This window comes from Nuphar pumila, chromosome 11 (genome assembly GCF_984573655.1).
Source record: "Nuphar pumila chromosome 11, dmNupPumi1.hap1.1, whole genome shotgun sequence".
NCBI classification, from domain to species: domain Eukaryota; kingdom Viridiplantae; phylum Streptophyta; class Magnoliopsida; order Nymphaeales; family Nymphaeaceae; genus Nuphar; species Nuphar pumila.
This window is the reverse complement of record NC_143259.1, coordinates 15,886,785-15,899,451: the sequence shown is the minus strand read 5'-3', so window position 1 is coordinate 15,899,451 and position 12,667 is coordinate 15,886,785. Positions and strand designations below refer to the sequence as shown.

At 34.0% G+C, this 12,667-nt stretch overlaps 1 protein-coding gene across 1 annotated transcript in view; it reads right to left on the bottom strand.

Annotated features, from left to right (window-relative positions):
• Nucleotides 1-8,337: 8,337 nt before the first annotated feature.
• The window catches only part of LOC149822094 (uncharacterized), an 81,118-nt gene continuing 76,788 nt past the window's right edge, over nucleotides 8,338-12,667 (bottom strand). The window contains exons 18-24 of the mRNA XM_089980217.1: nucleotides 11,075-11,130; nucleotides 10,862-10,955; nucleotides 10,581-10,782; nucleotides 10,357-10,446; nucleotides 10,178-10,281; nucleotides 10,033-10,095; nucleotides 8,338-8,803 (exon numbers count right to left, since the gene is read on the bottom strand). Coding sequence (XP_089836343.1) covers nucleotides 8,696-8,803; nucleotides 10,033-10,095; nucleotides 10,178-10,281; nucleotides 10,357-10,446; nucleotides 10,581-10,782; nucleotides 10,862-10,955; nucleotides 11,075-11,130 — 717 coding nt within the window. The 3' untranslated portion in view covers nucleotides 8,338-8,695. The remainder of the gene's footprint in view (nucleotides 8,804-10,032; nucleotides 10,096-10,177; nucleotides 10,282-10,356; nucleotides 10,447-10,580; nucleotides 10,783-10,861; nucleotides 10,956-11,074; nucleotides 11,131-12,667) is intronic.

The following is a 12,667-nucleotide window of genomic DNA, read 5'->3' as shown; positions in this document are numbered from 1 at the left end:
CATATTATTTCTTTCAATGGCAGATAATGTCCCAAAATATGTCCCCATCAACTCTTATTTTTGTCTATCCAACAAAAGTGATTCGTAAACAGAACGACCTAAGGTGAAGAGACGGAGAACAAAACACAATGATGGTTTGCCATACAAGTATATTGTATGTGGTGAGGTTGGCCACTATGGGTGAAAGCACAAATAATAATATGTATGAGAGTACCTTTGAAAACTATGTATTTGTTAAGAGTTGTTTAATTAATTGCTTATTGGTATTTATCTAATTTTTTTAATGAATTGCTTCAATATCTTATGTAATTTATTTGTTAAGAGTTGTTTAATGATTTGCTTACTTGTATTTATCTATTATTTTGAATAAACTACTCCAATATCTTATGTCTACTATTTTTTTTTTAAGTATTTTGCGATGAATACTTATATACATAAAGAAAAATGTGGCAATAGAAAGAGACCTAAACCCCCCCACCCCCAAGCGAGGACCTAATTATGGTACCCAAGATATAGTGAATGTCTTGATTCATGTGTGTAGAAAACCAATGAAACTTCTATGTGTTTATATTTAACTTAAATTGGTAATGAGAACAATTTAATGAGAAAGAAAAATATGTGTAATAAAAAAGAGAGCCAAAAAACATGAATTTTATGAAGAATCTATGTTAGCAAGCGATGTAAGTGTTAGGCTTGTACATTAGTTTGTTTGCTCTTTTGTTATGTTTGTATATAGACTCATTTGAATCTAACATGAATGAATCACATAGCTAATATTTTATGTATCATCTAGCAAGATTCATAGAAAGACTTCAAGTGTCCCACAATGAGAAATTAATGCCCCCTCTTTTCGGAGGGACTGCTTACAAACTGTATGTTGTCAACAACTACAATCATCATCGTAGGCAGATACCATGGATGACAAGCAGATGTTTTCATTGCCACCATGCCATTTTTCAAGTTCGAAGAAGAATATCATGGGATAATCTTTTATTTTATCTTTCATTGTCATCAACATAGTTCTGTTAACTTCACGAGGGCGACACGGTGGTTGTTGAAAAAACTCAAACTGTTAAAGAACTCGATTGATCATTTGATGCTCAACTTCATTAATGTAGTGTAATCAAATGTTCATCATCGCGATGTCCTTTGTTTGCACAGCCACATCATGATTCTCCTCCTCCTCCTCCACATCTTTATAGGTGTACCACATTACATACAAAATAAAGTTTCATTCATGGTTAGTCCTATGTCGCTTTATTTATAAAAATATAAAAAAATATTTCAAGAATACTTACATGTGCTCTAGTCAGTGCACACAATGAGCTCTTCTTATGAAAGGACCCAACACTCTTCGATCATTTTTCACATTTTTCTTTGTGTGATGAACTCTATATTGCAAGATGTGAAAATTCAGGGAGACAATGACATCTAAGAGGCCTTCTAATGAATATGTGCTCACACATTCAAACCTGCGAGGTTCAATAGAAGAATTAACATAGATTAATACACAGTATAATACATCAATAATGTTAAATAACTCAAAAGTTTAGGTACAATGAAGGAATAAATACCTCCAACACAACCAACATGCCAACAATATTTTTTCTTCCACGTCTCTTCCCACTAAAACTTGCATATAGATGTGCAAGTGAAGTTACTCCCCATGCATATTCTTCGACGCGATTCAAGTCTTGCAACACTTCAATGTACGATCCATGGATTGACTTTTCACCTGTGTCAATTAATAAGCATGTGCCAAAGAAGTACAACAAGAATGTTATCACCTCCTTGTCCATGTTAGGACTGCCCTTCTTTCCAATACACGATAGTTTTCATTTCATTCTCCTCTCCTTGTTGGGATCATTATATTCTCTCAACCATGATAACTTTAGTTTTTCACTTTTGAACACATTGTCATTCATTTGTAGATAAACACCAAATATGTGCTTAAAATCTTCCAACCAATATACACTCACCAACTCTCTATGACACTTAAATTCAATGATTCATGTCATGTCTTCCAACGTGATGATCATCTCAATATCTCAGAACTGAAATATGTTGGTTGCCAGATACCAAAACTGTACAATAATTTTTAGGAGAATGTGATTGATGTTCCATGGTGCGATATCAAAGAATTTTCAAAAATGCATTTTATCCAACATGTCCTTCGCTTCCTCCGTTAGTTTTAGAAACTACTCATATGCCTGTAACCAGTAGAACTGGTGTATGCAGCTTGTTGGATCCTATGAATATTCTCATTGCAGATTCTTTAGTTACAATTCATTTTGCTGGAATCAGTCAAATTAATCATTGAAATACGCACAAATCTAATTACTTAATTACAATAATTCAAACTAGTTATCATAAAAATATGTTTCACACACACACACACACACACACACACACACACACACACACATATATATATATATATATATATATATATATATATATATATATATATATATATATGACAAATTAATGAATGTATATATTCAAATTAGTTATCCTAAAAATATGCTTCACACACACACATACACACACACACACACACACACACACACACACATATATATATATGATAAATGAATGAACGTATATATTGAAACTAGTTATCATATAAATATGCTGCAAATATATACCTTAAATTATTCAATGAATTTCATTACTGAACATAGTTATCTTATAGATATGCTTTGTACATACACATACATAGCATTTTACACATTGAACTGCAGGAATCAAACTAGTTTTCCTAAAAACATGTTTCATACACACACATGTATGACATTTTAATCAATAATTGAATGTCAAATCAACACTGATTGCAAACATTTTACAAATATGTATATAAAAAATAATACTCGTATGCAAAGTACCTATCTACAAGCACCAAACCTTGTTCCCCACTTCGACTTCTTCCTTGGACTCCTCGTGTCAAAGGGCTCATCTACTCGAACATCATCCTTGGACTCTTGAGGATGCTTCTTCAATCTCTTCACATTCCCTCGAGGAATATTCTCCTGTGCACTCTCCACCATAGACTCCTTTGGCTAAACATCTGATCCAGCCAAAGGACCCTCATTCACCTCCATTTCATAAGGACCCTCTATATTAACTTCAACCTTAGGGTTCACATCCTCCCCTTGCTGATGTAGCTTCTTCGATCTTATACAAGATCATTCCTCTCTATTTTTCACCATCTCCATTTTCGTCTCACCACTGCAACTACAGGTGGCCACGTCTCTAACTTCCTCTATTCAAGTTTTGAGGTTAGCAACAACCTTAAAGTGAGAAAAATGAGTCAAACTTCTTTACCACTAAATCCCCTTCCTTTTCCTTAGATACCTACAGGATGTGAAACATTATTGTGGCCATGTTTGGCAAACATTTAAGGTGTTAACTGTTGCTTCTTGTTTTAGTGCATTTTTTTTGGTTTTTGATTAGTGATGCTGCAGTTCTTATGAAAAATGTTGGACATCCATGCTTTTGGCCATGATGCATGCTTCCTCTCTACCCACGTATAACCCTACTTTGTACCTTGTAGTAGGCTGCATCACCCAGGTCATAATTTTTTTTTTTGACATTTTTTGTGGTGTTCCAACATTAACAAATGATGTTGGTGTGGACCACTCAAAGACACTCTTCTCAATCACCATATTATAACAAACAAATTCAGAATGTCCTACAATAACAAAATGAAGAATATAGGTAAATAGGTGAGCATTAGAGACAATACATAGCCTATTGACAATACAGAAATTCAAATTGTTAAAAAAACAACAATCATTGTTCATTAATCATGTTTATAATACAAGATATAAAACTTATAAACAACCAAACCGGAGGGAAGAGGCATATGGATTGTTAAGAACTAGTTAGACAAATAGATACTCACGCAAATGATTTCATCAACGAAAAAGAATATAATAGGCTATTGAGCATAAAAATATAACTTGAAAACCATGCAATTCTCTTACAAAATAATTAACTCATGTCAGTGTTTCAAAAAAGTATATGATTCAAGTTGATGTTTCAAACAAATAACTGCTTCAATCGTTAAACATATGCTTACTAAAAAAGCTCACCATTGATGATTCTTAAAAGCTCGACGATGAACTGTTGTTGACGACTCACTAAAAAATTCACTGAAATTAGTCACCAGTAATAGTGGCTGAAAATTGTTGTTGGGAGAAAGCACGTTGAGGACTACAAAAAACCTTAGTTTAGTGAAAATAGCCATGGGTTATGAACAATTGACTTTAAAACAATCGAAGGGTTGCATTTAATTATCATACAAAACTTTGTAAAAAGAAAGAAATTCACATTTTATTTATCATATTGGAGACATTTATAAAATTTTATAAATATGTTATAAAATCTGCATAAAAAAGCATATTCGCAATTACCTTATTTGCGATGTTAGTACCTTATTTGTGATAGCCGTTTCTGAGTGTGAACTTTACGAAACTTCGTAATATATTATATGCGAAGATCATCCCATATTTGTGGTTCTCCTTGAGGATCAGTTACAAAGTATATGCGAATTTAGTGAAATATTTATGAAGTTTCGATAAGTTTTAGTTATAGAAAGTTCACAAATTTGATTTTGTGAACTTTATACTATATATGCGAATTTAGTGGATTTATGTGAACTTCGTACTCTATATGCGAATTTAATAGAATATTTATGAAGTTTCAACAAGTTTTAGTTATAAGAAGTTCATGAATTTGGTTATGCGAACTTCATATTATATATGCAAAGTCAGTGAAATATTTGTGAAGTTATGACCGTAATTAGATACAGAAAGTTTGCAGATGTAGTTATGTGAATTTTGTACTATATATGTGAATTTATTGTAATATTTGTGAAGTTTTGAGAGGTTTCAGTTACAAGTTCATAGATATAGTTATGCGAACTTCGTATTATATATGAGAAGTTAATGAAATATTTGTGAAGTTTCATCAGGTTTTAGTTACAGGAAGTTCGCAAATATAGTTATGCGGATTTTATGAGGTACGCAAAAAAAATGTATGAATATACCTTTTAGTGAGAGTTTGTGATATCCACAGAACATATATCACGTGAACTTCAAAAGGTTTGCTCGTGTGAAGGGTAAAATAATCCTAAAAAAGTCTAACATTTGCAAATTTGGACATGAGGCAAATTTTAAAAATTGTAGGACATTTTGAAAAATGTGTCATTTTTGCCATACAATACAGTCATTTTCTGTTTTTTTTTCAATAACTTTGACAGATTTTCAGACTTACAACTAAATAAAACGGATAGAAAATCTGAGAATTTTGTAAAACCTTAGATGCATAAAGGTCTTTCCTTGGTTTCCATTTTTTATTGCAAACTTATAATATGAGAATCCATTAAGTTCATCGTTTAACCAGAATCGGGTTTGGCCATTTGAGAAAGCTTTCCAATTAGCAATAGAACTGAATGATCTAATAGCTCAACTGATCATACGAAGGCATGTGAGAACATGAATTTTGCTGATTGGATCGAATTGTAAGGGTTGATGGTTCCAGGAATTTGAAGTGCTTTAGGGTTCTTAAATTCGTAGAATTCTGCAAAATTCTACTCACTAAAGATTTCTTGTTTGGTGTGCATTTTACTGAAACCTTTAACATCTTAAAATTCCTGAAACCCCTCAGTCATACCAAAGAACCTTGCTTTGGCGTTAAGAAAAAGGATGCACACCGTAGGTATCTAACTCTTAACATCCTTCAACTTGAATGCCTGAAGCCTTAAACCCACCCATCTAACCAGGCCAAGATTAAACCAGCTTACATTGCAAAGCTACTCTCGGTGATTAACAAAGAAGCAGTATTTCAAAATTTGAATTAATGGTGCCAAAACCATCATAACCAAAAGATAGGGTAGCAAAATTCCATTTGTAGTGCTTGTCAAACTAGATAATTTGAGTTTAGTCTATTCAAATGAGTAATTTCGTAATTCTACAAACTTGCTCATGTTAATATGAATAAAGGGTAAAGATTTGCTACAATTGCTTGCAAGTGCAATAGACTAAGTAAACCGCAGTTTTTTTTTTATTTTACTTTGTTTTTTGCCACATCTAACATCATAGATGTGATCTACAGAATACGACCTGTGTAGCTTTATATGGCAAAAAAAAAAAAAAATCAATGATTAGAGTAAAAAAGCCATGTTTTTTCCATTAAAAAAATATCCAAAGGCCACCAACTGGGGCTCCGCTTGTCTGGCAGGAGCAGCTTGTGTTGGGACTTTGCAAGTTCGAATCCCAGCGGTATGGTTGTATAGCTGGTAGCGGTCTGCCTAATCCCAGCTTTCTCTATTGAAAAAAAATATCCAAGGGCCATTAAATCGAGCATGTTGAAAACATCTATAAGGTCTGATTGAGTCAAACCTACTTGCATTGTGAAATTCTAACTAGATTGTACCTACAATTGACTGTATTAAATAACAAAAATGACTGTTTTGTACAAAAATGACATGTTTCCCAAAATGCTACATAATTTTCACTATTCTCCTCACATCCAAAATCACAAATATTTAATTTTTAAAAGTCCTTTTTTACTCTTCTTACATGCGAACTTTCTACATATATATTGATTTTGCTCTCAAATATATATGTGATTGTTTTTTGCAGAACAATTTTGGTTCTCAGATCTCTATCTCTTTGATCCGACATCGAAATCTTACGTATTTATAGTTGTTTAAAAGTTGAGACACAAGCCTGTAACTTTTATATTTTTAGTCAAAATCGAAAATCCTGTTTCTGAGTTTCAAAACCAATAATCTATCTTTCATAGGTCTTTTCGACCCAATATATAAAGGATTTTGGAAAAAAAAAAAAACTAGACAAAAATATATTTTCAGCTACATCTAAATTATTGAAAAATGACAAACAAGTGCTAAAAAATATCTCCAATAACATTCCAAAACAAGAAGATGAAAAGACGCAGTTGTGCCAAGCTTAATTATTCTATGTTATTTTTTGGCCATATGCACTAGAAATTTAGAAAAACAATAAAAACGTGTTAGCTTTTCAACACCTCCAAGATTGTCGTGATCTGATGAGTGGTTTGGAAGAAATGTCATCTAGAAGATAGACTTTTTGACTATATCACACACTCTGACTAAAAGATAGATTCACACAATTTTTTTTGCGAACTTCACAAAGTTCACATAAAATATAAGTAAAAAATAACCAATATTTGCGAGGATGAAAATGTTTATATATATTTTATACGATATGAAGAAGTCTAGATATATTTTATGAAGACTTCATATGGTCTTCCTCATAAAATATATATGAACTTTCTCATCATCGCATAAAATATATGTGAGCTTCCTCATATTCACATAAAATATATACGAACCTCCTCATTCATGCATAAAATATATACAGACCTTCTCATCCACACATAAAATACATGTGAACTTCATTCTATTTAAGTTTAACAGAAAGTTGGCATATAGTTTTATACAAATTTCACAAAAAAAAAATGTAGAATTCATTTTAAGTGAACTTCATCCTCATGTTTGTTGTTTGCATGTTTAAGAGACAATCTATCTTATCCATGATGTTTTTCTTCAACCACTCATCAAATCAAAGTAATTTTGGTGAAAGTGGAAAGCTAACATCTGGATCTATCTTTCTTTGTTTTTTTTTCCAAATTTTCAATGCAAGTAGCCATCATAAAACATATGAAAAATGTACAACCCTAGAAGGTGCGTGTTTCTATTTAGATTTTGAAACTTAGAAATGAAAACTCTAGAAGTGTTTTCAATTCTGACTCAAAACATAAAAAGTCATAAGCCCGTGTCTCAGCTTTCCAACAACTATAAAAACACAAGTTTTTAAGATCTGATTAGAGAGATATGGCTATGAAAACAAAGATTGTTATTAAAAAAAGTTTTCATATATAAAAAAAAAAATTCACATGTACGAAGGGTAAACAGTTTTTTTTACATCCAAATATTTACCATTTTAAACATGAGAAGTATATAAAAAATTGAAGGGTTTTTAAAAAACACATCAAATTACCCGTACAATAGAATGTAAATATAAACCCATGAATAAAATTTAGTTTGAAACCCATCATAGCTTAAAATTAGACTCCAAGGCCATGAGGTCATGTCAGCAAAAAGGTAGGATGATTTCTGGCTGTCACGCACACAAGCCATTACTGCCTTTTCTCAAAAAATGCATATATTTTTTATAATACCCTGCATATCCCTTGATAGTGCACAAATGGGAGCACTGAAGTTGTCTCCTTAGATTTGGACATTATTCACAATGACCATACACCTACTCATAGTTTCATAAAATTCCAAACATAGAACTCAATCTTTTCATATCATGGTTAAATTTGGATGTACATCTCTTGATGTGAATATTCACATAACAGATATCAGCTGTAAGTACCTTGACAAAGGGAAAAATATCAGCTGTTCCGGAACGTTAATTTCTTAAATACACTATAAATAGCTTTTTCACAATGTTACAACTTACAAGGAGGAGCATATGCCACAAGATGGCAAGATATATCACTCATGATTGAAGACTAAACTCATAAGCCAACTTTATCCAGCACCTCATGAACAAGCAGAGAGGAGAAACAGAGCTCCCAACCTCGAGGGTCCATACAAAGCGATGAGCCAAAATGCACACATTTGAGACATAATATACATTCATATCTGCCACCATTTCCGGCCTTCCATGGTCTTGACAAGTTCGTTTGCCATTGATGCAAAATTTTCAGCCCCACTCTGCAGTTCTTCAGTACGCTGACTGATTCTCTGGCATTATAATATGACTTATCAAAGGGCACTTAATAGATTGCAACAAACATAAGAACAAATTTTTAAACAATGACTCAACAGAGTCACGCTAGCTAAACATTAAGAATAGAGCCTAATGGAGTTTAGAAGGAATTAATTTCAGGATGCTCCACATTCTTATTGAGAACAGGTTCGAGCCAAGCTCGAACAAAGGTGCTCAAGCCTGTTCTTCAGAGTCAGATCATCTGAAGCTTAGCTCAGTCTAGGTCATAATCTACAACCACAAAAAAGAAAAACAATCTTTTTGGAAAAGAAAAATATTAAAATGGTGATCTACCACGAATGAGAAGTCTTATCATAGAGTGATAGAGGTTAAACTATCTAACTCTCTATTTCTCTCTCTCTTATTATAGTGAGTTTAACATGACCGAAAAGTTTCCAATCATTCAAGCTTGGCTCCTCAACCTTTCATGCTGGAAATGGTGCTAAAAGAGAAAAAGAAACACACCAAGACAACCCTTCAGATATCCATCTGATACATAGAACACATACTTTGAGATTGCCTATATTATTCTGCATCTCCTTCACCTTGTGAATAAAACTTTGCATTTTGCAGCTTCTAACAGTTAAAAGGATATGCTGTTAAAGGAGAATTTGATATTGGGAGGAAATATATTGTACAGAAATGGAAAAAATGCAAGAGAATTCTAAAAATACTAAAGAGATAAATGGCTCGCAAATTTTGAAAGGATGAGAAGAGCCATCAGCTTCTGAGTGTGATGGCATAAGGCTTGCTGTAAAAGGTAGTCCTGGTAAGGATGCCAAGGACAATACAAGGAGAAAATCATCATTATTGTACGATAGCAAATTTGATATAACCAAAACTAAAGGGTGCACAGACTTTAACGTATCAGACAAGTGGTAAAATTTATTTGCATTTTCACTATTAAGGGAACAAAGAACCTAAAGAAAGAATCTGATGTTAATATGGTATGAAAATCCGGAGAATGTATAGTCTGCAGACAACACTGGAGAGTTCGGATCCCATCATTTGACATTGGATGGGTTCCATCCTACATTCAATCCTAGCCGTTCAACCAATGACTAGGATTGGTCCACATTCTCACCTGGATGTGGACTGATTCTAGCTGTCCAGGCGCATCAGTTGGATGGCTAGGATCGACATAGGATCCTTTGTATCCTATGTCAAAAAATGGGAGCCTTTTTAAACACTGGAAGGTCAGTACCTGAAGTTTTTCTTGACGTTCTGCAAGCTTGTTCCTTGCTTGTTCTGCTGCTCCAGAGACATCCTGGATTAAATTACATATATGGACTTAAATCTCTAACGCAGGAATCAACTGGAATATGATACATACATTAGCCCCAACTTACTCCAGCTTTTCTATACCGAGCAACGATTTCTTCAGGTGTCCTCATTCTGGGCTTCACAGTATCTGCTCTTTCACCAAGTAACTTTTCCTTCTCAGTTGCCTCACCTGTATGCAAAATAAACATCAAGCAACTGGTTAAACAACTGCAGAAAGCAGAAAATGAAAAATGACATCATATACCTCTTTTATTATGCCTGCTAATGGAGCCTACGGTGCTGGCAGCAGTTGATGATGATGGAAGTGATACAATGTCATCTATTTCAATGTCATCTAACAAGAAGCAAATCAAATAGAAAGTTAATTCCAATATTCATATATTACTTGAAACTAAGAAAGGATACTATTCCAACAATGACCTATATGATTAAAAAGAGAATTAGTCTATTCAGGATGATTGACCATACCAATACTAAGTTCCACATCCTCCTGCTCATGTGCAGCACCTTTTGAAGGATCGGGAAATGGATTCTTGGAAAATATGATTCCTAGCTCTTCTGCAAAAGTAGCTCTTGAAAGACCTCTACTGTTGCCCATTGTATTCCCTATCTCTACTGGACCACCTTTGAACCCCTTCATGATGCTCCCAATAATCCCTGGAGCAGGATTCTGCATAAACCAAATAAACTGCTACAGGGAAATCCTTAAAGATCAAATATATACAAGAGTATGAGGAGAAAAGATTTACCTGTTTTTTTACTTGATGTGAAGCCATACTCGTGGCAGCAGCTGCGGCAGCTGCAAGGACTTTATCATGAAGGCATGGCAAAGAATCAGGAATCCTACATTAGCAATTCATCAAACTTTTCAGAGCAAATTTCCAGACTGCTTCTATTAGACCAATAGCTACGCAACAACATAAACTGAGTAGGTATGCTGCGAAATTATAATGATAAAGTACCTGAAGTCATTTTCTCTAGACAAAATTGAAATGAATGCCAGTTCACAGTTATTGTTCTAGCAGCCACAGAAATACAAGTCAGGAACTAATTAAACATTATACACATCATGCAAAAGACGTGACAAAAAATGTGATTGTCTAGGCTACATGCAATATATTTCAAAAAATATATCTGATAAGTTGCAAGAAGCTTCTGTGATAACTTGATATTCATGTGAAAATTTTCAAAACAAGCTAAGAATCATGCAGAACTTGAGGAGCTCTTCATAAACTATAAATGGCATAGTTAGTAACATGTAACATGGATTCCACTCTTCACCATCTCCAAATTATTTCCACACAACTTTGTTAAATGAAACAAGGGTTGGCCATAGGGAGCCTTTATCCTGAGGAAGCAAGAAATAAAGCATTGCCGCTCGCTCAATACAGAAGCCAAGTATAGAGTCATTACTCCAAAGAATGCAAGATAATAAGGTTGAAACACATCCTTAAACATCTTAGTACAAGTGAAGGTCCTCATATTGGAAAACGGATGCAGAAATGTAGAATTCATTCCATTCTGCTGTATGATGAACGGATGGAACATGAGATATTGGCATATTGCCATCTAATTCTAAAGAAGATTTAAGCAAATTTTATATTTAAGAAAATTTTATTCATACTACATGAAGTCTTAAAATCAGTTGGCAGAAACATTCACCAAAGCCACAGAACCACCTAGATTTGGTTCACATATTAGGACACTAGGAATATTAAGAAGACGGCGTTGGTTCTTTTTCCTTTTCCCTCTTTTTTTGGATAAAAAAACTGGGTGTAACCCTCATGTGATTCAAAACTGAGATCCTCAGTTATGATAGTGCAACCTAACCATTGTTAGTTATAGGCTTTTTTTGTCTTCTCCTGAATTATGTTTAGTTGAGCATTTCTGCTTCATGTTTACTAAGCACATATTATTCATGTATCTTAGTATGTATAATGTCTCGGATTAGTGCTTACATCCACACACACACACACAAGGGTAGCTTCAACTTCTAAAGGAAAAAATAGGAACCACATGTATGAAGCAAATATGGAAAACAAAACAAAGAACCAAGAGAAAAGGAATGAGAAATAAACCGAAATAATGGTTGGTGTTTTACTTTAAAAGAAAAATGGATCAATAGATCAAATCCCTTTCTGCCCCAAAGGGGTTTGGAGTAGTGGGATGGGACCTAGGCCACTAGGCAGGTGGTCTAGGTTCAAATGTCATGGGCATCACCCCTTGCGCAAGCTAAAGCATGGCGACTCCCTGGGGGCAAGGGGTAAGCCCACGGAGCTTTACACTGCAAGGGCAGCGACCGTAAGTATGGCAGGCAGAGCCAACGTGGCTAGGTCTCTGATCATGGGGGTGGTTTCTTGTAAATAAAAAAAAAAGACCAAAGCCCTTTCTTCACTTCATTATGTAGGAGTAACTTCATTCGACATGTTTTTCTAGAAAAGAGCCTGTTATCTTCTACTAGAGAGAGAGAGAGAGAGAGAGAGAGAGAGAGAGAGAGAGAGAGAGAGGAATGCTTGATGGATGCATGGATATATTTCCTTTATATATGACATGGT